This window comes from Choloepus didactylus (genome assembly GCF_015220235.1).
Source record: "Choloepus didactylus isolate mChoDid1 chromosome 23 unlocalized genomic scaffold, mChoDid1.pri SUPER_23_unloc1, whole genome shotgun sequence".
Lineage (NCBI taxonomy): Eukaryota > Metazoa > Chordata > Mammalia > Pilosa > Megalonychidae > Choloepus > Choloepus didactylus.
In genome coordinates, this window is record NW_023637590.1 from 3,821,098 (window position 1) to 3,845,729 (window position 24,632).

General features: G+C 55.8%; 2 protein-coding genes across 3 annotated transcripts in view; both read left to right on the forward strand.

Moving 5' to 3' along the window:
- The window catches only part of TANGO2 (transport and golgi organization 2 homolog), a 36,603-nt gene extending 31,433 nt beyond the window's left edge, over positions 1 to 5,170 (forward strand). The window contains exons 7-9 of the mRNA XM_037823625.1: positions 2,695 to 2,848; positions 3,403 to 3,507; positions 4,197 to 5,170. Of these exons, the coding sequence (XP_037679553.1) occupies positions 2,695 to 2,848; positions 3,403 to 3,507; positions 4,197 to 4,317 (380 nt within the window). The 3' untranslated portion in view covers positions 4,318 to 5,170. The remainder of the gene's footprint in view (positions 1 to 2,694; positions 2,849 to 3,402; positions 3,508 to 4,196) is intronic.
- A 4,447-nt stretch (positions 5,171 to 9,617) lies between these two features.
- Positions 9,618 to 24,632, forward strand: part of DGCR8 (DGCR8 microprocessor complex subunit) — a 42,757-nt gene continuing 27,742 nt past the window's right edge. The window contains exons 1-5 of one of the 2 annotated variants that reach the window (XM_037823562.1): positions 9,618 to 9,678; positions 14,356 to 15,351; positions 15,829 to 15,988; positions 17,793 to 17,935; positions 18,073 to 18,355. In XM_037823562.1, coding sequence (XP_037679490.1) covers positions 14,635 to 15,351; positions 15,829 to 15,988; positions 17,793 to 17,935; positions 18,073 to 18,355 — 1,303 coding nt within the window. In that variant the 5' untranslated portion in view covers positions 9,618 to 9,678; positions 14,356 to 14,634. Of the gene's footprint in view, positions 9,679 to 14,355; positions 15,352 to 15,828; positions 15,989 to 17,792; positions 17,936 to 18,072; positions 18,356 to 24,632 lie in introns of those variants that run through there. The other variant, XM_037823563.1, reaches the window with a different exon arrangement.

Sequence of the window (24,632 nt, forward strand, 5' to 3'; positions counted from 1 at the left end):
GCAGTTCCTGTCTATTCCTAGTTTGCTGAGGGTTTTAATCACGAAAGGGTGCTGGGTCTTGTCAAATGCCTTTTGTCTGCACCTGTTGAAATGGTCCTGGGTTATGACGTCTTCCTTCAGTCTGTTAAGGTGTGTGTTTCATTGATTGACAGTCACGTGTGGAGCCGCCTGGCTTTCCTGGGATGTACCCCAGTCACTCATGGTGCATAATCCTTTTAACGTGCTGTCAAACTCAGTTTGCTAGTATCTTGCTGTAGATTTTTGCAACCATATTCTTAAGGGATATTGGTCTGTAGTTTTTTTTACTTGTGATTTTTGTTTGGCTTTGGTGTTGAGGTGAGGCTGACCTCATGGAACAAGTTAGGAAGCGTTCCCTCCTCTTCAGTGTTTTGGAAGAGCTTGAGAAGGCTTGGCGTTTAAACGTGTGGTAAAGTTCACCAGTAAAGCCATCAGGCCCTGGGCTTTTTTTCTTTGTTGTGAAGTTTTTACTACTGATCCAATTTCTTTACTTCTTTGATCGAATGAGCCTTCCTTTTCCTTGAGGGTCGGTTTGGGCATTTTGTTTCTTGGAATCTGCCCCCATTTCATCTGGGTTATCTAATCTGTTGGGGTACAGCTGTCCATCACCCTCTCATCATCCATCTTATCCCTGTATGTTGGTAGGACTATCCCCACTTTTATTTCTGATTTTAGTGATTTGTATATTCTCTCTTTATTTTTGTCAGTCTAGCTAAAGATTTGTCAATTTTTTTGATCTTTTCAAAGAAGCAATTTTTGGTTTTATTGACTCTCCCTATTGTTTTTCTCTTCTCCGCTTTTTATTTAAAATAACAGTTTTCTTGAAATTTAACTCACATACTATGCAATTCACTCAAAGTGCTTAATTCAGTGGTTTTTATTAAATTCAGAGTTTCACAACCATCACTACCATCAGTTTTAGAGCTTTCTCGTCATCTCAGAAAGCACCGTGTACCCATTAGCTGTCTCTCCTCGTTCTGCCTTCCCCTCCAGCCCTGGGTGACCTCTAAGCTAGGTCGTCTCCGTAGATTTGCCTGTTCTGGACATTTCATATAAATGGAGTCATATGATACGTGCTCCTTTGTGACTGGCTTCTTTATCACCCAGCTTCATGTCTTCAAGATTGACCCATGGTTCAGCATCTACCATTACTTCATTTCTTTTTATGGCTGAATAATATCTCATTGTGGGGATAGACCACATTTTGTTTTACTGTTTATCAGTTAATGGACACATGGGTTTTTTCCATATCTTGGCTATTGTGAGTAAAATTTTTGTGAGTACATTTTTGGACAAGTGTTTGTGTGGACATGTGTTTTCATTTCTCCTGGGGATATACTTAGGAGTGGAACTGGGGGTCATATGGTAACTCTATGTTTAACATTCTGAGAAACTATTGAGCTGTTTTCCAAAGTGGCCGCACCATTTTATATTCCCACCAGCGATGCACGAGGTTTCCAATTTCTCCACATCCTCGCCAATGCTTGTTATTTCCCATGCATTTTATAACAGCCATCCTAGTGGGTGTGAAGTGGTACCTCACTGTGGTTTTGATGTGCATTTCCCTAATGGCTAATGATGTTGAGCATCTTTTCCTGTGTTTATTCGTCATTTGTGTATCTTTTTTGGAGAAATATCTATTCAAGTCCTTTGCCCCTATTTTAATTGGGTTGTTTGTCTTTCTGTACTTTGTCTAACTTTAATTTGGTTGTTTGTAGGTATTTATATATTCCGGATTTGTATCCCTTATCAGATATATGGTTTCCAAAAATTTTTCTTCCTGCCTGTGGGTTATCTTTTCACTTTCTTGATGGTGATTTTTTTAAAATTAATTTTATTTTCAGACATTCCATATCTGCTAATTAATTGATGGTGTGTTTTGAAGCACAAAAGCTTCTAATTTTGACACAATCCAACGATTGCTCTGTGACACAAAGATTTTCACCTTGATCTCTTTAAGAATTTCAGCATTAGGTCTTCCATGTAGATCTTGGATTAATTTTGAGTTACCTTCTGTGTGTGGTGTGAGGCAGGGCTCCAGTTTGCTCTTGGCACGTGGCTGTCCAGCACCATCCCCAAACCGTGTTCTCCCGGCTCCTAAAAGGAGCCCGTGGCAGCCTCATGTCATCTGAGATTTCCACTTTGGGACAAGCCCACCCTTTCTCTGGTAACGCCTTCTGTTAACTGGATTCGTGAACGCTCTGTGGGGACCTTGACCTGAGCATCCAGCCCAGGGTCCTCTGTGGCCCCAAGATCCTGGCCCTCCACCCAGTACCCGGCTCCTGGAGGTGGTCGTGCCGGCGCCTGCCAGGTGGGCTGGCTTCCCAGGCGGTGTTCTCCCCGACTTGTGCTCCAATCCCCGCACCCCTCACCTTGCAGGTGCGCCTGCATCTGCTGCTTTTTTCCTAGAGAGCGAGAGCGTGGGGAGTGAGGTGCTGGGGCTGTGGAGTGGGGTGGATCCGCTATTTGGGTTCCTCGGCTCTGCCCAGCTGCATCGCAGTGGTTTTATGCCCCCTCAGTCCGCCCATCACGGTCTCCCCAGGCGCCCTCTTTGCTGCGCGCCCCCTCCCTGCCGCGCGCGCAGATGCGTCGTGGGCGCGCGTGCTGCAGGGGCCGGGGGCGCGCGGCGGGCACCTGCCGCCCGGGTGGGCTGGTCCAGCTGAGCGCCCCCCGCAGGCACCTACGGGCTGAGCAACGCGCTGCTGGAGACGCCCTGGAGGAAGCTGTGCTTCGGGAAACAGCTGTTCCTGGAGGCGGTGGAGCGGGGCCAGGCGCTGCCCAAGGACGAGCTCATCGCGCAGCTGCTGGCCGTGCTCAACAACGACGAGGCGTGAGCGCGCGCGGGCGGGCGGGGGCGGGCCGGGGGCCGGGTGGGGGTGTGGCGTGGGTGCGCCCAGACCAGGGGCGGGGCTGGGGGCGTGGTCCGGGGCGGCTGGGGGAGGGGTGGGCGCTCTGGGGCTGGGGCGGGGCTTTGGACGGGATGGGGGCACGCTCAGGCCAGGGCTGGGGGGTGGGTGCGCCCCGACCGCGGGCGGGGCTAGGGCCTGGAGCGGTGGGCACTCTCTTGGGCCGGGGGCGGGGCTCGGGGTGCCCGCGTCCCCGTTGCTACCCTGGTCTCCAGCGCTGCCCGCCTTCCCACCAGGCCCGGTCCCTAGAGGCAGGGGTAAGAGGGCTCTGGGTTTGCCCCGTCGCTCCTGGAGATGAGCCCACCCTGAGCACTGCAAATCCAGCAGAGCTCTGGGTAGCCTGGAGCCCTTGGCCCTACGCCCCTGGGGATCCCCTCACCCCTCCTCCGGAGCCGGTGGCCCCTTAGCAACTGTGAGGCGGTGACCGCGGTGGCAGGGCAGCCCGTGGGCCCGCGGTGACCGGCCTCTGCCCTTCCAGACAGCTGCCGGACCCGGCCATCGTGGCGCAGGGCAGGGAGTACGTGCAGCCCATTCTGAGCAAGTACGCGGCCGTGTGCGTGCGCAGCCCCCGCTACGGCACCAGGTACGGCTGGGCCTCGGCTTGGGCGCCGACACCCCTAGCCTCAGGCAAGGACCCCGGGAGTTTCCTTCCCCTGTTCTCTCTAGCAGGGCGCTGCCGCTTCAGTTGGGGGGCCGTGGGGGTGAGCACTCAACATCTAACCATTGTGCACCAATGCCCCCCGGCTCTGGGGTCCTGCAGGCCGAGTCCCAAGGCCCCAGGCTCCCTTGTGGGGGTCCTGGGCTGCCCCTCCCCACCCGGAGCTGACACACAGAGCCACGAGGAAGGGGGGGTGGGAAGGCATTAGGGACGCTTTGTCAACCAACACCTGTGGTTTGGGTGCGGAGGTGGGCCTGGAGGTCCAAGGGCAGCCCTTCCCCTCCCCTGCCCGGCTCTGGGGGCCTGTCCTATCCTCTGTGTCACAAGGCCAGGATCAGGCCACCTCTGCCTGGGGAAGCCACCGCCACCCGGGGAAACCAAGCCATTGCTCTCAGGAAAGGGGATGCCCGGTGTCCAGGACCAGGAGGGAGGCTGGAGGCTGGAGTGGGGGCCATTGAGGGCATTGCTGGTGGCCGGGAGGCATGGGGAGGTAGCGGGCGTCTTGGCAACCCAGGGCAGGGGCTGGCCCCTGAGGGCCCCCAGATCTGACTCCCAGCTGGAGCTCGTGGATGGCGGGTGGATGGTGGAGAGTGTGGCCCTGTCCTCCATTCCAGAGCCAACACGGTCATCCTGGTGGACGTTGAGGGCCACGTGACCTTCACAGAGCGCAGCCTGCTGGACCAGGACACGGCCCACTGGGAGACCCGCAGCCACGAGTTCCAGCTGCAGAGCTGACCAGCCCTCCTTTCCCTGGCCCGGCCACCGCAGGGCCACTGCCGGGAGCCTGGGCTGGCACCCCCAGACCGGGGCCTGCTGGCATGTGTGTCTGCATGTCCCCTCGTCCCACCCAACATCGCCCTTATGCCCAAGGAGAGTGACCGTGATGGCACCTGGGCCTGGGGCAGGCCTGGTGGGCTGTGCACGTGGGAGAGTACCGAGGCCTCCCCAGGCACATGCACATGTTGGCACACACACAGCTCACAGGCACACGCTCACACAGGCACAAGCAAAGACATGCACACGGGCATGCCCACTAGCACGCCCATGCACACACAGCTCACATAAACACATGTACATGTACACACTCAGATGCATATACACGTACAGGCACGCCCACTAGCGCACACATGCACAGTGCTCGAATAAGTGCACACACGCGTACACACTCAGATGCATACACACACAGGGATGCTCACTAGCACACCCATGCACACACAGCTCACAAAAACACATGTACATGTACACACTCAGATGCATATACACACATAGGCACGCCCAGTACCGCACACACACACAGACACACTGCTTACATAAGTGCATGCATGCTTACTCAGATGCATACACACACACACAGGAATGCTCACTAGCACACCCATGCACACACAGCTCACATAAACACATGTACATGTACACACTCAGATGCATATACGCACACAGGCATGCCCACTAGCGCTCACATTCACACAGTGCTCGCATAAGTGCACACATGCTTACACACTCAGATGCATACACACACAGGGATGCTCACTAGCACACACATGCACACAGCTCACATAAACACATGTACATGTACACACTCAGATGCATATACACACAGGCACACCCACTACCCACACACACAGACACACTGCTTACGTAAGTGCATGCACACTTACACACTCAGACGCATACACACGCAGAGATGCTCACTAGCGCACACATGCACACAGCTCACATAAGCAAATACACACACACACACTCAGATGCATACACACGCAGAGATGCTCATTAGCACACACAGACACACTGCTTACATAAGCGCATACACACATACACACTCATGCATATGCACACACACAGGCACACCCACTAGTGCACACACGCACACACAGCTCACATAAGTGCATGTACACTTACACACTCAGATGCATACACACAGGCATGCCCACTAGCACACACATGCACACAGCTCACATAAACACATGTACATGTACACACTCAGATGCATATGCACGCACACAGGCACGCCCACTAGTGCACACACGGACACACAGCTCACATAAGCACACGCACATGTACACACTCATGCATATGCACGCACACAGGCACGCCCACTAGCATACACATGCACACACAGCTCACGTAAGTGCATGCACGCTTACCCACTCAGATGCATACACATGCACAGGCACACCCACATGCTCACGCGCAGGTGCACACACGCATGGACCCACTGTGACGGCTGGGCAGAAGCGTGCCCCTCGCTCTGCCTGCTCCTGCCCACACAGCATGCGAGTGTCCCTATTGCCAGCTCACACCTGGGCAGGGGACAAGTAGGGGCCCCACTGTCACAGTGGGAGCACCTCTCTCCGGCAGATCGGGGTCACATCTGTGCAGGGAGGGGGTCTGCCCTGCAGTGTCCCCCTTCCCTGGGGTCCCCAGCAGGCTCTCGCTCCAGCTGCTCCCGGCCCGGGTGGGGGTCTCGGGCTCTGGAGTGAGCCCGGCCACTTCCTGTCCCCTCCTCGGGGAGCCCACCTTCACAGGAACCCGCCCTTGAACGCGAGCCACTGATAATAAAACTCATCGAAGCCGTGATGAGCAGGTGCTTCCGGGTCCTTTGCTTGTGCCGGGCAGGGCCTGCAGCCATTTTTGTGCAGGGCTGGGTTCTCCTGCACGCGCCTGCTGCCCTGGGGTAGGTGGCAGGGCAGGGGCAGCTTCCCTGCCCGTGGGTGCAGACACCCTGTACCGGGCTCTCCCACTCTCTCATTCTGCGGCCTCCCGGGTGCCAGGATGGGAGCCCGCGGTTAGTCTGTCCATCCATCCGTCCTTGGGGAGAGGCCGGCACACGTGGACGTGGATGCTGGTGGTTACAGGGTAACAAGGCCTCCTGCGCCAGGCCGAGGAGCTGGGCATGTGTCCAAAAACAGGTGGGCACCCACGGAATCTTCCAGAGCCTCCTGTCCCCAAGAAGCAAGGGTACGAGGGAAGGGCAGGCTCGCAGGCAACAGGGTGTCAGGGGCTCCCGTCGCCAGCCATCCAAGTATGGGGCGCCCCATGTTCCCAACCCTAGCTCTACAGCAGCCAGCCAATGTGGCCTTCTCAGGGCAATGGGACCCCAGGGTGGGGTGCGGACATGCACCCACGCTTCGGTGGCTCCATCTGTCTGGAAGGGAGTAGGGGGCTCACTTGCCTCCCCCTTGCCCTTTCCCCAGCCTCGACCATCCCTCAGGGGCCTGGTGCCTTCCACGGATCTTCCAGAGGTGACAGTCAGGCCAAGTCCCACGGCGTGGCCACTGAGCCGGGCCGGGTTCGAGCTCTGTCCTCTGCCCCACTGCTGCGTGGCCTTCCTTTTGCCATCAGTAGACTGTCCTCCAGCCCCAGTGCTCCTCCTGAGCACCCACCCAGGCCAAGCAGGCTCATGTGGGGCACCATTGTCCCAGAAACTGGGCCTTCCCTGGCTGGGGCAGAACCGCTCACTGCAGGGAAAGCTTTCTGGGCCCTTGTGGACCCTCTCAGCACCCAGCTTGCTGGGGCTCCTGGCGGGCCTGGGCTGCTGATGAAGGGGCAGCACGAGATACAGGGTCTGTGGTGATCCCCACTTTATAGAAGAGGACCCCGAGACCTGCGGAGACAGACAATTTGACCAGTCGCCAGGCAGGTGGAGAAGTGGAGCCACCAGGCCGCCCTCTTGCTCCTTTGTGGCCGGCCTCTCCACCCAGGGCTTTTGCACCTGCTTGTCCCCTCTGCCCGAGGAACTTCAGATACCCAAACCGTGCTTGTCCCTCAGTTCTTGCAGGCCCTTGCTAATGTCTCAGGCAGGCGTTTGAAGCCACCCTCATCCCTGCATTAGTTTCCTTGATAGCGGTTCACGATTGGCACGCTCTGCGTTTTCTTTCTTGTGCATCTCCCCAGTGGAATGCAGAGCTCCAGGCAGGCAGGGAGCTGTCCACCCTTGCCCACTTCTGTGTCCCAGAGTCTGAGTGGGTGAGCCTCTGCGCCGAGGATGACAGCGGCGATACTTTCCAAGCCCCCGTTCATTTTGGCCAGTCCCCTGTGGAGAGGCCCTGATGCTGACAGAAGAGACCCCAACGCTGGCCCCCTTTTCCCAGGTGGTTGGAGACTTCACCCCTATTGTAGACGTCCCTTTTCAGGTAAGCCGCTTCTGCCCCCAGTGACTGAGACTGAGCTGAGGGGAGCGGGCAGGGGCTGCGGGCCTGGGGGCGGCTGCCCAGAGGTAAGGCCATGAGCAAACAGGGCTGGCTGGGGAACGCGGCGTGACCCTGTGCCCCATCCCAGCTGGCCTGGGCTCCTGGCCTTGTGCCCACGGACACCCCCAAGCCCCCGTCTTTTGGTCTCACCTGCCGGCAGATAGCACAGTCCAAGCCCTAGAGTGAGCAAGGCCCCATGGCGAATCTCCTGGACTGTCACCCAGTTCCAAGCTCTGTGGGACCAGCTTAGGGGCAGGTCTGGGGTCCACCACTGAAGTATGGAGAGGCTGCTGCAGGTGCAGGTGCATTGCCAAGAACCGGTGGTTGCTGACCGGCAGCTGGCCCAGCCACAGGGAGTCTGGCAAACCCCGAGGAAGACGGTGCCCGCTGGGCAGACAGGAGAACACGGGGGGAGGAGGGAGGACAAGGGCCCGGGCAGCTTCCTGGGAGGCTATCACTCTATCTCTGTCCCTTCCCCCCAGTTTTCAAAGTTTTCCGTTTTGAAATAATTTCAACTTACTAAAAGACAAAATTGAACAAAGACATTCTTGTATACCCTTTACCCAGCTTCTCCAAAACTTAACCCCTTGAGCAAACCCCAGTAAACTGATCACATCCAGGAAATCAGCGTAAGCTATTCGCTAACCTACAGACCCGATTAGAATTTCACCAAGCGCCCCACTGAGGTCCCTTTTCCTGGCCAGGACCCAACCTCTGGTGCAGATGCCACGTTGCATTTAATTGTCATATCCCTTTTAATCTAAGCTGCTTCTCAGTCTTTCCTTGATTTGAATGATCTTGACACTTTTGAAAAGCACTGGTTGGTGATTTCATAGACTGTCCCTCATTTTCGGGGGTTGTCTGGTCTTTCTCCGTGATTACATTCAGATTTTGGGACAGTAGGTCCTTCTTGAGAGGCTGCAGTATGTTTCCACGGTGGAGCCAACTTTCTGCCCCCCCCCATTTTATTGCGGTATACCCAATCTACACAAGGCAGAGTACATGTTTAAAGTGCACAGTTGGTTAACTCTGGACCTCAGTGCCCACTTGCAGGTGACTTTGGTCATTTGCTTAAGGAGGTGTCCCCAGGTTTTTTTTTCCACTCTAAAATGAGCATTTTCATTTTGTGATTAGTATCTCAGGAGACAAACTTCGCACTCCCCGAAAGACCCGCTTCCCCTCCTTCTGCACCCCAGTTTTAGCGCCCGGGCTGATTTTCGTCTGCAGGTTACTCTCCTGGCGGCCCCGAAACGGGGGTTTCGCATCTCATCATCCTAATGCATGTATTAACCGGAATTCTGGTCCAGGGGAAGGGGGCCCCTTCTCCACTCCTGTCCTCCGGTTTGAGTCTCCCCGCATATGCACGAACGGAAAAGGGCCAAATATGGTCGAGCCACACGTGGCTGCTTTTTGGGCCGATTGCTTAGCCCGCGAGCCGGCGGCGGGAGCGCGGGGCATGCTGGGACTGCGCGGCGAGGGCCACGGCGGCTGCGCCGGGCTCTCCCCGCGCTCCCGCCGCCCGCTCCCGGCATGCCCCGCGCCCCCCGGCTCCCGGCGCTCCCCGCGGCCGACCGCCCCGCGCCGCCCAGGCGCGAGCGTTTTCCAGCGCGGCCGCGGACCGCCCCCCTCGCCACAGCGGCTGGTCCCGCCCCCGCGGGCCGCGCCATTGGCCCGCGCGCCGAGGCCGCGAACGCCGCGCGGCGCCGATTGGCGGCCTGCGCAGCCCGCTCCGCGGCTCCCCCAGAGCGATTGGCCGCGCGCCGCGGAGGCCCGCCCTCCGCTCGGCCCGGCGCGGCAGGCGGGTCCCGCCGAGCGGGGAGAGCCCGGGCGGCCTTTCGGCGAGGGGCGGCGGCGGCGGCGGGGCGGCGGCGAGGGTCTGCGCGCCGCGGGCGGGGCCGCGGGCGCGGAGGTAGGTGCGGGGCGCAGGGGGCGCCCCGCGGACCGGGCGGGCGGCGGCCTGCGCGAGGGCGCGCCCCTTCCCTCCGGTCCCCCGGGCGCGGGCCGGGCCTTTGTGAGGCGACGCGGGGCGCGGGGCTCGGGGCTTCCCGCGGGGAGCTGGGCCGCGGGGCGCTGCGCGGGCGCGGCTGCTCCGCCGGGAACAATGAGCGCGGCCGGGCCCAGGCGGCGGCCACCTGTTGACAGCGGGCCCCGCCGAGAGGTCCCCGACGGCCGCGCCTGCCGGGCCGGGCGCGCTCGGACCCCCGCGGCCGGGGCTGGGCCGCAGACCCCGGGGGTCCCCCAGGCGGGCCGACCCCGGCCCCGGCGCTGCCCGGGCAGGATGGGGCCCGTTGGAGGATGACAAAGGGGCCGGTGAGGTCATCGGGCCCCGGGCTGGGGGAGGCCGCCGCGGCGCCCCGATGCCAGCCCAGGGATCGGGGGACCCCCTGCTCGGGGTCTGCCGCCGTCTCCCGGTCGGGGCAAGGCCGGGTTTGCATCTCAGGCCCGGGGAGCTGCAGCCCGTTGTGGCCAGGCACGGTGCAGATTCCCCTGCTTCCATCCCGGCCTCTCTCGGCCGCAGCCCCTGCCCTCCTCGGCGATGCCCTCCGGTTTGGTGGCTTCCACGCGGTCTTGAGTCTCTTCTGAGACCAGCCTCGCATTTCCAGCTGCCTCTCCCGCGTCTCCTCCGGTTACCTTGATGCCCATTGTGTGGGTGCAGCCCCAGCCCCGATTTTCACCTCCCCACCCGCTCCTCGTGCTGCCCTCCTGCTGCTCTGTCCTTGAGTTTGGAGTCACCTCGACACCCGTCTGTCCGACCTTCCCATGGGATCCTCAGGAAGTCTTGTCAGCTTCCCCTCCTAACCCAGCATCTGGCCCTTGCTCACCACCTGCACCTTAGGGTTCTGTTTCACGTACCTGGTGAGCTCACTCTTGACCCCCCCCGTGATTTTCTCTGCACCCAGCCACCCTTTTTAACTGCAAGGTAGTAAAAAAGCAAGGCGGTGCAGATATGCGCCTTCTTGCCACTTCCTGGCTTTGTGACCTTGGGAAAACTGCTCAACGTTTCTGTGCTTATCTTTTCCCACACATTGTCCTGTGAGAGTTGAGTGAGTTAAAGTGTGTAGAGCACTTAGAAGTGGGCCTTGGCTGCACCGTTATCCTCGGACCGTGTGATGTTACCGTTTGACCCCTTTTATCCAGTGACTTCATCTCTCTTGGGATAAGAGCCAGAGTCCTGGCTGCAGCTCTGGAGGACCAGCCCTGGCTCTGCTCACCCCAGCTGACCTCTGACCTGGCCTCCTGCCCTCCCTGCAGCTACGCTCTTAGAGCCACACACACTGCACACCTGCACCAGGGCTTTGCTCTGCCACCTGCATCACCTGGAATGTTCTCCCCCCGACCCCGCCATGGTCTTGGTGGACCCTCCTTTGTCGTCTGTGGGCCACTGGCTGGGATGCCTTCCCCAGCCACTCTGTAAAGCTGCCTCCCCTTCCCCAACCCCTTTGTTGCTTTATTTTCCCTTGAATACATGGCGTGGTACATGTTTTTCTTATTTGTGTTTCATCTTCCTTTGCTGAAATACGAGCTCTGGGAGGGCAAGGATTTTGTCTGTCTCGTGTCCTCAGCCCCCAGAAGGCACATGCCATGTGGAAGGCGTCCAGCAAACATTTGTCCACTGAGTAGAGAAGGCTTACAAAGGAAAGATAAGGAATTTGCCCACGATTGCCCATCCCAAGCTCCAAGCCTCAAGCTCATGTTTTCTGGGGCTGGGCAGGTTCCCTGACCTTGGAGCGAGAGTACTCACTCTCCCCTAGGCTCAGTGCTCCTCCGGCATCATCAGTTCGTCACCGTCTTTGCTTCTGCTTGTTGGCCTCCCAGCAGGCAGGGCCTTGCCCACCTGAGCCTCTCGCCACCTGGGCCGCTTCCGCCCCTGGAATCACAGACCGGCTCTTACCAGTTCTCCACAGACCTGCCCGGGGCGGAGTCCACAGAGGGGTTTGTTTGTGGTTTTGTTTTATCTTTTAAAATTCTATTCACACACCATACAGTTCACCCAGAGAGTGTTATCAGTAGCTTACGGTATAATCACAGAGTTGTGCTTTCATCACCACAGTCAACTAGAGAACATTCTTAGTGCTCCAAAAGGAAAAATCCCACCACCCTGTTGTGGACACTTAACATTGGTGTGGGACCTCTGTAACAACTGACGAAAGAATATTATGATATTACTGTTAACTGTAGTCCCTAGTTTGCATGAGGTGTATTTTCCCCCATGATTAACACCTTGTGACAGTGACGTACATTTTTTCTGGTTCATGGAAGAACATTCTTCTGTTTTTACTATTAATTGCAGTCATTGCCCGCCACAGGGTTTGCTGCATCATACAGACCCGTATTTTGTCCTCCAGCTTTCTTTCTAGTAACACACACAGCCCTAAATATCCCCTTTCAACCCTAATCACACCTGTAATTCAGAGCTGTTCGTTACCCTTACAGTTATGTGCTACCATCACTTCTGTTTCCACACATTTACAATCAGCCTTATTAAAAATTCTCTACAATTTAAGCATCAGCTCCCCATTCTCTACGCTCTATCCTGGTAACCTGTACTCTAGATTTTAACTCCAAGAGTTTGCTTGTTTTAGTTAGTTCATGTTACTGAGGGCACACAGTAATTGTCCCTTTGTGTCTGGCTTATTTCACTCAGTGTCCTCAAGGTTCATCCCTGTTGTCACGTGCTTCAGGACTGCATTCCTTCTTACAATTGAATAATGTTCCATCGTATGCATAAAATCCCATTTTGTGTATCCATTCATCAGTTGATGGACACTTGGGTTGTTTCCATCTGTAGGCTTTCGTGAGTAGTGCAGCTGTGAACTTCGGTGTGCAGAGGTCTGTGTCCCTGCTGTCAGCTCTTCTGGGTGCGGCTGGTAGTGGGGCTGCGGGTCACACGGCAGGTGTATGCCTGGCTTCTGAGGGGCTGCACCCCACTCTGCAGCGGCTGCACTGGTCTGCTGACCGCCGTCCCTCCCTGAAGTGCTCTCTCTCGGTTGCCAGGGTACAGCCCCTCCTGCACCTGCTGTGGCTGAGCTCGCCCAGCTGCACCTCCCTGGCACTCAGTGCCATTCCACGTGTGTTGGCAGTTCAGTGCTGTACTTCCTTGATTCCAGGGTACACCTTCGAGGCACACACCTGGGAGGGGCGGAGACTGCCTTGAAGTCCCGGTGAATTTAGAACCTTAGGGCACCCAGGGTCCAGGAAGTAGCGTGACTCGGTGGGCCTCCCTCACAGCTGTGTCCTGCCGGCTGGGGCTCACCTCTTGTTCCCGTAGCTGCCTGCCTTGGTGGCGTTCCATGCCTGTTTGTCGAATGGCTGTGGCTGTTGTGTTCCCTTCAGAAGGCCTCTGCAGGCACTTTCCCCTTTGCTGGAAACTTCTTAAGCTGTGGCGTCCACTGTATCCTGTCCTTCCTGTGGTTTTGGGTGTGAGGTGTGTGCACACCACCAATCTGACGCCTCTTGCAGGCTGCACGAGCGTGTTGGCACCCGGGCGTGCAGGCTGTGTCTGTGCGTGTGGCCACGTGGCCGCTCCCTGACCCTCCTTCTCTGTCTCCTCTGTGAAGAAGGTCCCCAGTCGTGGCCCCCTGAGTGGCTCCCTCCTGGGGTTTTGGTGGCTTCCGCCTCACTGCTGCACCTGGCTCCACCTGTGTGGTTGCGGCACTTGCTGGACGGGCCTGCCTGGGTGTTGTGTTCTCCATCATCCCCACACTTCTGCCTGGGTGCTAGAATACTTGCGTCCGTCCAGGGGGAAGCCTTCTTTGCGTTCATTCCCTTTTCTCTCCTCACCCTCATTGGTCAGCAAGTGCGGGCAGTGCCGTCCACAGCTCTTGACCTCTACCCTCTCCTACAGCCCCCTGGCCAGGGACTCGCACCCTATCCTCTGGCCGGAGGGCTGCCTCCTTGCCCGGGCCAGCCTCCGCTCTGAAGCAGGGGCCTTGTTGGGGTCCAAGGGCTGCTTTACCCTCCGCGGCTCCTTACTGCCCCAAGGATGGAGCCGGGCTCTGGATGGCCCCCAGGTGCCTGCGGCTCCCCCAGCTGCGCCGGGCAGGCTCCCTTCTCCCAGCTGTCGCCCCCTCACCCTGGCAGCTGCCTCCTCCCTCCTCCACGTGCCACGTTGCGGGCCCAGGCGAGCCCCAGGGTCCTGGGTTAGCAGAGCACCTGGCCGCACCTCTGAGGCCCGGGGTGCCGCAGAGCTGCGCGAGGGCCTGGCGCTTGCAGGTGAGTGGATCCAGGGAACGGCGGCCTGGCGCCTCACACTTGTTCACCTGGTGAGGCGAGTCGGGGACGCTGCGGCAAGGTGGAGTGTCATTTTCTTTCCTTCTTCTTGAGTCCTAAGACGATCCTGTTTTTGTGCTTCTGAAGCAGGAGGTAATGTAGACTGTTAATAAAATACTTCAGCCTGGACTGAAATTAAAGCAAGGTTCTAAAACAAAACAGTGTAGTGAGCGTGTTCCGATTCCGGAAAGCTCCTCCTAGGCAGCGTTATTTTAAGCTCTTCTCCACACTGTTAATAGCGCTCGACTCCTAATTTGTACCAGGCAAGCGGGAGGCTTCTGTTAGGTTGTGACGATGTTTTTGAATTTCTTTGCAGGTGGAAGAAGAAAGGTGCCACTTTGGCATGAAGACAGACTCGCTTAGCCGTCAGTCATTTAAGCTGAGTGCATTGTGATTTCCAATAATTGAGGCAGTGGTTCTAAAAGCTGTCTACATTAATGAAAAGAGCAATGTGGCCAGCTTGACTAAGCCGCAGCGTGTGCAGCGCGGCCCGGACGGAGCCGGGTCCCCACGGACTTGTGCATGTTAGCGCTGTAGATTGGTGTCAGGTGTCGTAAGCCTCTGGTCTTTTAACGTAGTCTTAACCGCTTTTAATATGGAGACCACTGAGCGCCCCTCTCCTCTCCCGCGTGAGCCCGCAGGAGACGCAGTGATGGAGGACCCCGCCCGGCCCTTCCAGGCGCTGGCCCGTGAACAGTCTCCACCACCTCCCCTGCAAACGTCCAGTGATGCAGAGGTAATGGACGTTGGCTCTGGTGGTGATGGACAGTCCGAACCCCCTGCCGAGGACCCGTTCAGCTTCTGCGGAGCGTCTCTTCTCGCCAAAGGACCCTTCTCTCAGGGCCGCCTCCTCATAGACCCGAACTGCGGCGGCCCCAGCCCACGCACCGCCCGGCATGCACCGGCGCTCCGGAAGTTCTCCCCTGACCTTAAGTTGCTTAAGGATGTAAAGATTAGTGTGAGTTTTACCGAGAGCTGCAGGAGTCAGGACAGGAAGGTGCTGTACACGGGAGCGGAGCGCGACGCGCGGGCCGAGTGCGCGTTTGTCCCTAGTCCTCTCGGAGACGTGCATGCTTGTCCCTGTGGCGGGAGTGTCGGTAACGGGGTAGGCCTAGGGGGTGAGAGTGCGGATAAGAAGGATGAGGAGAATGAGCTGGATCAGGAAAAGAGAGTGGAGTACGCAGTGCTCGATGAGTTAGAAGACTTTACTGACAATTTGGAGCTAGATGAAGAAGGCGCAGGCGGGTTCTCGGCTAAAGCGATCATTCAGAGAGACAGAGTGGATGAAGAGGCCTTGAATTTCTCCTACGAGGTAGGTCGGGGGCCCCTCCTCTGGAGGGCTCTTGGCAAAACCCACAGAGAGGCGTTCGGGGGTCGCGGCATCTTTTGAGAGTGGGCGTGGCAGAAAGATAAAAACAAAGTCCCAAAACACCACCTCATCTGAGGTGCCATGAAATTAACACAGGGAAGCCGTAATGAGGCCCCACTGGCAGATGTTCCTAACGAGGTCCAGTTGCTGGGCCGCCTTTGTCCCCTCTGTCAGACCTGACAGGAGGGGCCGCCTAGCTCTCCCTGCAGGCGAGCCGGCCTGGACCCAGAGTTGGCACTAGCTGGCGGTTCCGTTCCCTTCGCTTTTCAGGTGGTCGCTCACCGCCAGGGCACCGCCAGGGCACCTCGTTTCCGTGTCTGTCCTCGTTAGTGCCGTGCCAGCCCATGGCGTGGGGCTCGCCGCCCCCGTCCCCGAGGCTGGCCCCCTGGCGTCACGGGACCGTAACAGAGTGTTTTGCAGGATGATTTTGACAATGACGTGGATGCTCTGCTGGAAGAGGGCCTCTGTGCCCCCAAAAAGAGGCGGATGGAGGAAAAATACGGAGGAGACAGTGACCATGCATCCGATGGAGAAACCAGTGTGCAGCCCATGATGACCAAGATTAAAACAGTGCTCAAGAGTGAGTTGTGGGACCGAGCCGTGTGCGCGGGGCAGCAGACGGTACACCCAGAGAGCCAGGCAGCGGGCTCACGCTGGAGTCCTGGCCACGGCCCCGTGTAGCCCCGGGACTGCCGAAGGGACAGCAGGCAGGAAACGGGAAGAACCCCAAGGCGAGTGCCGCGTGCAGGCCGGGGGATGCCCTGTGGAACCCAGAGCTGACGTCCCGCAGAGGGATGGGGAGGGCCCCTGGGGTGGGTCGGGGCGGGGAGCCCTGAGGCGAGGGTGCTGGTGCGAGCCAGGGAGCGGGGCAGAGGTGGCAGGTGCGGGTGGTGGCCTCGGGTCATGGTCGAGCTCTGGATTTCACAGTCGGGGAGGCCGTTAGAGGCTGGCGAGCGCTGGGACCAGCTCTGGTTTAAACTCCTGCCCTGGCAGGCCGCGTGGCGAGGCTGGCAGAACGGAAGCTCCCGTCCCGGAGGGAGGGTGTCAGGGGTTCGGACAGCAGAGTTGGTCTTCTGTCTGGGCCTGGGTGCGACAGGAGAGGAAACGGGAGGAAGTGCGTGGCCCCCACGGGGGCAGGGACAGGTGTTGGGGGGTGTTGTGCGCCCTGGTCAAGAGGTCGGTGCAGTGGAGGGTGGCTCTGAAGAGACATGGGGGCTCCTGGGCTCAACGGGGAGACTCGAGGCCAGTGGGGTGCAGAAGGTGGTGAGGCCAAGCAGGAAGAAAGCTGGGGCAGGTGGCCTGTGGCCCGGGACTGCTTTCTGGCCGTCACCGTGGACCTCTTGGACATGTGGCTGAACCCGTGGGCCTGTTCTGGGCTTGGCTTTTCCTGATGTCCCCCATCGCTGGAGTGGGGCAATCCGTCCTGGAGCCAGCCTGGGAGGAGCGGGCTAGCAGGTCCCCTCTTGTGGCACCACCTCCGGGAGGCCAGCCCTGCCTGCGCTCTCCGCCAGCCGTGGCCCCGGCCCGGGTGGGCCCTTCCACTTCAGAGTCACTGACGCCTTTTTAATCTTTCCTGTTCTGTTCTTTAAATTTCACTTGCTTTTTTTCACTTTGTTTCCAAATTTTTAATTTGCTTCTAATACCTTTAAGAAAATCAAGCTTCAGTGAAATCCACAGCCAGGACTGAGTGTGGATGGTGAGGAAGCAGATTACAGGCCCTTAACTTTTTTTTTTTACTCCTTTTCTTTTGTGACTCCCTGTAAGAAATGGGAATGAGTGATAGAAGCGTGGAAGAATAGACAATGTAAACTCGACTTCCAGGTTTACAGCTTTGCAGCAGCGTGTTACCTGCTGGTGAGAGGGTAGGGCTCGGGGAAAGTAAAGACTCTCCTGGTGACGAGGGAGCAGTGGCCGATGCGTCCGCAGTGTGGTGAAGGCTGCCCTGGTCCTGGCCCTGGGGAGCCTTGGCCGAGCGGGCGGGTGAGGAGCCCAGAGCCCGCAGGGGCAGCTCCTCTGGCTCCTGGGGCACAGAGGCGAGGCGCTGCCTTGCAGAACCCTGTTCTGGGCTCTCCCATGTGCTGACTCAACAAGTATAAGCTGCCGCCGTGCCAACTGTAAGTTATGGCCACACACCCTGCGCTGGTGTAGGGCTGGGGCTCCAGCGGCGAGTGAGGCAGGCGGATGAGCTCCTGGTGCGGGGGCCTGTGGCCCGGGGCTGGGGCGGGGTGGGCAGAGCCCCCTCCTGCTTCCCCACTTCCTAGAGGTCCTTTCCGGGACTTAAACGGTCTGCTGCCTTTATCTGCCACGAGTCATAATTTATAAGACATTCTGATGATGCTAAGTGTTGTTTAAGTTATTCCAGGGTTTTCTTGTTCTCTCTGAAGGTCGTGGCCGTCCGCCTACGGAGCCCCTGCCCGACGGGTGGATCATGACCTTCCACAATTCCGGGGTCCCCGTGTACCTGCACAGAGAGTCCCGGGTGGTCACCTGGTCCAGGCCGTACTTCCTGGGGACGGGCAGCATACGGGTAGGGCACGCAGAGTGATGAGTTTACTGCCATGGGTCTGTGCACGCTCGTCGCAGCCATGGAAGCCGAGCGGGAGGCCTCGGGTTTGAAGGCTCTGGAGTCACCCTTGTGACCGGTGCTGTGCTCTCTCCATACAGAAGCACGACCCTCCTCTGAGCAGCATTCCCTGTCTGCATTACAAGAAGATGAAGGACAACGAGGAGAGGGAGCAGAGCAGTGGCCTTGTCCCCAGTGGGGAGGGGTCCCCCGTCAAGCCCCTGAGCCGGTCGGCAGAGCTGGACTTCCCCCTGGAAGAGCCGGACCCCACAGGCGCCGATGCGGGTCCCCCGGACGAGAAGGACCCTCTGGGGGCCGAGGCTGCACCCGGGGCCCTTGGGCAGGTGAAGGCCAAGGTCGAAGTCTGCAAGGATGAGTCAGTGGGTGAGTGTCCCTGGCGAGGGGCTTCCTCCTTCCGGGGGCTGGGGACCTCTGTTCTTGCCAGCAGGGCCCCTCTCGCTCACACAGGAGCCCGTCTCGCCTCAGCCCACGGGGCCCACCTGCCAGTGACCAGGACAAGGGCTGCCGTCAGTGCCAGGGCTTCCTCTCTGGGGGTTTTTAAGGTCTTCCTCAAAGCTTTGTTTTTTAGGTACAACATGCTTGTGGAATTACTTTTATTTATCTCAGTGAGGGCAGAGAAAGCTTCTTCAATCTTCAGACTCAGGGCTGGAAAATACTAAGTGACTGTTGCTGGGACCTTTCCCTCTTGTTAAGGCCTGCAGCTGCCTTCGGACGCGTCGGTTCCTCCTGTCGGCCCTCCAGGTCTGCCCTGTCGCTGTCGGTTCTGCCGGCTCTGGTCGTGGCTCCTCTTCAGCGGTACCGGTCTTGTTTTGGCAGCCTGCGAACACCTAAAGCCTCCTCCTGTACTTCTGTATCTCCATCCCTCTCTCTCAGTCCTTGTTTCTGGCTGTATTTTTACGCATCGGATGCCTGTTTTAACTTAGATTTTAATTACTGCTTTACACATTTGCCTTTTAAGTCATTTACAGGGAGAAAGCCGGGACAGACCCGAAGTGCAATACTACAGGATTTTGTGTTTGCCTGTGTAATCACCTTCACCGCTTTTCTTTATTTCTTGTTATGGCTCAGGCTTCAAGTCTCTCTCTAGTGTCCTTTTATTTGAGCCTAATGACTCTCTTTGGCATTTCTTGTAGGGCAACTCCTTCAGCTTTTGTCTGTAAGTGTTTTAATTTCTCAATTTTTTGAAGGATAATTTTGCCAGATGTGGAATTCTTGGTGGATGTTTTTTTCCTTAAGGAATTTAAATCTGCCATCCCATTATCTTCTGGCTGTCATGGTTTCTGATGAGAAATCTTCTGTTCCTTTGATTGGGAGTTGCTTGTATGTGACAAATCTCTTTTCTCCTGCTACTTTCAGAAATCCCTTTGCCTTTGGGTGTTAACAGCTTCACCCTGCATCTTGATGTGGTTTGCTTTCAGTCTGACCCGCTTGCAGTCCATCGAGCCTCCTGGATGTGTGTGTTCGTGTCTCGCATCAGGTTTGGGAAGTTCAGGGCTCTTATTTTTTCAAGTACTGTTCCCGCCCCCTTTCCTCCAGGCCTTCCAATGATGCATGTGTTGGTGCACTTGATGGTGTCCCACAGATCCTTTGGGCTTTGTTCATTTTTCTTCATTCTTTTTTCTTTCTGCTCTGCACACTGCATAGTTTCAGCTTTCTTGTCTTCGTGTTTGCCGATCTTGCTTTCTTCTTCTCAAGTCTGCTGTTGAACTCCTCTAGGGAGTTGTTCATTTAAATTATTGTGTTTTTCAGTGGCTGAGTTTCCATTTGGTGACGTTTTATAATTTCTATTTCTTTATTTTGTTCAGGCAGTGCCGTCCTAATTTACTGTAGTTTTCAGGCTATGAATTCCTCTAGCCCGTTGAACATATTTCAGACTGTTGATTTAAGGTTTTTCCAGTCTGTGAGCTTCCTTTGGGGATGGTTCCTGGGGAATTCTTTTTTCCTGTGAGTGTGTCATGCTTTCCTGTTGCCTTGTGTGTTGTGGTTTTAAATGGAGAACTGGATGGTCCGAGTTTTAAGTTGTTGTAACTGGAAATCTAATGCTCCCATCCTTCTAGGGTTACTGTTGTTCTTTGTTGTTTTCTTTTTTTCTTTTTCTGATTGAGGGCTAGAGCTGTCAGTTTGTGATTTTTCCAGTCTATTTATGCTCCCAAACGGGGAATGGAAAGAGGAAAGAGGGAAAAAAGAAGAGTGGGGGGGGCAGTGCCTCTGCAGGAGTCCCCTCTGTCCGCCTCCAGCGGCAGCCCCTCACAGGCTGTGCCACCGACAGGCCTCACGCCTCTGGCTTGGGGGACCAAGGTCCCTTTGCCCCACCCCGGCATAGCTGCGGTTCCCACAGGGATGGCGGCCCCTGTGTGGGAGGCAGGTCACCGGCCTCTTCGTGCTTCCCTTCCCTGGACGCCGTGCGGTGCTCCATGACCTGCCAGCGTTCCAACACAGTCGGTGCTGCAGGCGCTTCCTGCCAGTTCAGTAGCTGTTTGAGTGAAGGGTCTGGTTCCTGGAGCCTCTCGCTCTGCTGTCTCCCCACGATCCTCTCCCAGAACAACGGTCTTTATTTTTATGCTGAATTTTAAACAAAGTAAAAACTGGGATGTCTTTACCAAAACGGTCTGCACGTCCTCTGCAGTGTGGGTTCCTCTCCCGGTGGCAGGCGGTTTCCATGTGAAACGCAGTCTCGAGCCACACTGGAGGAGGCTGTGCCCCGGTGGGTCCCCTCCTTGCCCTGCTTGTGCTCTAAGGTGGAGGAGCTTACGGAGGAGAATTCTTCCCTGCCCTTTTTGTCGCTCCTTAGAAGTCAGAGGGCATGATGCCTGCAGCCTGGAGGACAGGGGAGGGAGGGGGAGCACCAGGCCTGGGCCTTGGGACAGCCGCAGCCCGATGCTGGGCAAGGGCTGGGGGAGCCGGCCACCTGGAAAGTCCTCGGTCAGCTCACTTTCCCCGAGACCCCGGGTGAGGGGCGGTGTTACCCGCAGCGGCCGTGTCGCTGTGCTCGTGTGCCCAGGAGCAGAGTGCGGTGTGGGGAGCCCTAGGAGAGGTGTGCAGGCCAGGCCCTGCTGTGGACGGTGAGGGTTGCTCCTGGGGCTGGGGAGCTGGGAACTGGGGCGGGGCCAGTCTGAGGGTGGGGAGGGCCCCTTGGAGCAGAGGCAGCTGGCTGGCACTGTAGGAGGGATGGGGGCCTCTGGGGAAGGGCCCTGGCAGGACCCCCAGGCGTCCGGGAAAGGCCAAGAACATGAAGGAAGGAGGCCAGCGAGGGCCTGTGAGAAGAAATGGCAGCGTGGAGCCTTGAAGGCTGTGAAGGAAGAGGGGGCTGTGGAGACACGGAAGTGAGGGGGAACGGACGACTGCGGGTAAAGGCCCCGGGTCTCTCGTCAGCGTCTCCGGGCCCCACACTCTCCGCTTTATGGTGGAAGCTCCGGGCGAGGCTGTGTGGCAAGGTGTGCTGGCCGCTCTCCAGGTGCGCCACGTGCAGCTCCTCATTCCCGCCCCGGCCTGGCTGCCCGTGCCCCCACCCCCCAGAATGCCCCTCCTCCCCAGGCAGACACCCCCGTCCTGCCGGGGTGTCAGCTTTTCTCCGGGCCCTTTGCGACTTTCAGTCTTTAGGGTGCTGCCTCCAGCCTCCCTCCCTCCCTCGCCTGTAACAACTTCACTGAGATGCGAGTCACATACAGTGCAGGGCACTGTGCAGGGTGCTCAGGGTTAGTGGTTTAGTGGTTGGGGGCTGTTGACAACACCTGCAGCCACACGGGCAGCTCTAGAACCTCGCAACACCGTGTCCTTTGGCATCCCCTGCAGAGCAGCCGTTGACCTACTTCCTGTGTCTGTAGATTTTCTTTGCCTCTGGACGTGCACGGGGCAGAATCATGCAGGGCGTGGTCTTGAGCAACTGGCTTCTTTCACCTGGCCTGACATTGTCAAGGTTCATCCGAGTGGCAGCACTTGGCAGTGCTGTGTTCCGTTCCATGATGGAATCACAGTCCGCTGTGTGGCTGTGCTTCATTTTGATTATCCGTCCATCTGTGGGGGGACATTTGGGTTGCTACCATGTTTTAGCTGTTACGAATCCTGCTGCTAATATTTGTGCACGAGTTTCTGAGGAGTTGTATGTCCTGACGTCTCCTGTCTGATATCAGTGTAGCTGCTCCAGCTTCCCTGGTGGTGCTGTTTGCCTGACAAAGCTGTGCGGTTCTTTTACTTTCTGTCTGTGTGTGTCTCCTGTAGGCAGCATAGCGCTGGATCATGGTTTTTTTGTTTTTTGTATTTTTTTCCTTTACTGGTGAAGTTGTGGGTTTACAGAAAAATCCTGCACAAAATACAGGAATCCCATGCACCAGCTTACCACCAACACCTTGGATAACTGTGGGGTGCTTGTTACAATGGACGAGAGCACATTTTAATAATTGTACTGCTGACAGTAGACCACAGTATAACTTACGGTTCACTGTTTGTGTGCTGTAGTTCCATATATTTAAAACATTTTTATTCTGTTACCATATATACAGTCTAACATTTCTCCCTTTTAATCATAATTGGATGCATATTTCAGTGCTGTTAATTGCATTCACCATGTGCTCCCATCCCTACCATCCATCACCAAAACATTTCCATCATTCCCAGTAGGACCCTGTACATTTTAATAACTTTTATTTCCTCTCCACACCACATCTCCTGGTACCTATATTCTAGATTCTGACTCTACAAGTTTGCTTATTCTGATTGTTTCAAAACAGTGAGATCATATAATATTTTCCTTTTGTGTCTGGGTTATTTCACTCAACTTGAAGTCTTCAAGGTTAATCCCTTTTATTGCATATATCAGGGTTTCATTCCTTTTTTATTGTGATATATATATATATACAAAAAGGTGGTAACTTTCCAAATGCAACTTAACAAGTAGTTAGAGAGCAAATTTCAAAGGATGCTGTGGGTTACAGTTCCACCATTTCAGTTCTTTCTTTGTAAATATTCCAATACCCTAGTAGCTAAGAGAAAGAAAATAACAGAGATTCAGAATTCATAATCCTTTGTTAAATTCTATCTTGTCTGTTGCTACTCCTTCCTCTAGTTTAATAATTTTCCTGATCTTCAAGGATGTCTTGTTCATGTTGAAAAGTGGTGTTGACATAATGGGAAAAAGGGACACATCTGGTTGATGTTCTTGAAGAGGCTATTGCCTCTGGGTTTTGGGACTTAGCTGGCACAGGAGCTCTCTGGGGGATTTAAGTTTTTGAAGAATAAACTTAGTGAGTGAATCTTTTGTAGAGTCCCAGATACGGACCCGGGTATTCTTTAGGGTTTTTGGGACTACTGTCGACTTGGGCTGATCCTACTGTGGTCATTTGGCATATCTAGGTGAAGCTTGCATAGGAGTGAGCTCCGGGACAGCCTCTTGACTCTATTTGAATTTTCTTAGCCACTGAAACCTTATTTTGTTACCTTTCTTTTCCCTCTTTTTGTCAAAAAGGCATTCTCAATCCCGCGATGCCAGGGTCAGGTTCATTTTTGGAATCTGTGTCCCACGTCACTGGGAAGACTCACTCACCTAGGGGGTCCTGTCCCACGTCAGGGGAGGGTGATGAGTTTATTTGCAGAGTTAGGCTTGGGGAGAGAGAAAGTCCACATTTGAGCAACAAAAGAGATTCCCTGGAGGTGACTCCTGGGCATAATTGTAGGTGGGCTTCGCCTCCCCTTTACAACCGTAAGTTTCACAAGAGTAAGCCTCAAGTTTGAGGGCTTGACTTGTAAAGTAGGGGGTTCCTAAGTTCACATAGCAGATATTCTGTCAATAATCATCCATCCATATCTCACATTATCATCACTTGGTTGTGCAGTTCTCATCACTCTCCATTTTAAACAATTCTCATGACCCAGAACACTCCATTGCTCTTTTCAGCCCTTAATTATTTGTCCCTAGTATTTGTGTGGTACTAGTAAGTTAGTAAGGTATTCCCATTAACTATGGTCCCTGGTATACAATAGGTAGGTTTTTCCCCATATACCCTTCTGTTGTCAACTCTCTGTACCAGTGTCATACCTTAGAAGTATATCATGCAAGCCCCTGTCTATATTTGTGGTGCTGACCTGTGGGAAACATGCCTTTACACAGCCCCTCTCAATCCTGTTCACCTTCAGTAGAGCTCTGATACTTATAATCCGATTGACAATCGTCACCCCTAGCCATTCCCACACCTGTGAATTCACCGTCGTTAACATACCCGAACATACTAGATTATCAGTCCCCCTCACTAGCTTCTATCACTAGGCCCCCAATATTCTGCATCATAAGACACTGATTTTACATTGTTCAGGGAGTTGACAGAAGTGGTGACATACAGTATCTCTCCTTTTTGTCTGACTTACTTCACTCGGCATTGTATCTTCAGGGTCCATCCATGTTGCCTTATGTTTCAGGACCTTGTTCCTTCTTACTGCTGCATAGTATTCCATCATAGGTATATACCACATCCTGATTATCCACTCGGCTGTTGAATTCATTCCTTTCTGTGGCTGCATAGTATCCCATTGTGTGTATATACCACATTTTATTTATCCATTCATTGGTTGACGGACACTTGGGTTGCTTCCATCTTTTGGCAATTGTGAATAATGCCACGATGAATATCAGTGTGCAAATATCTGTTCG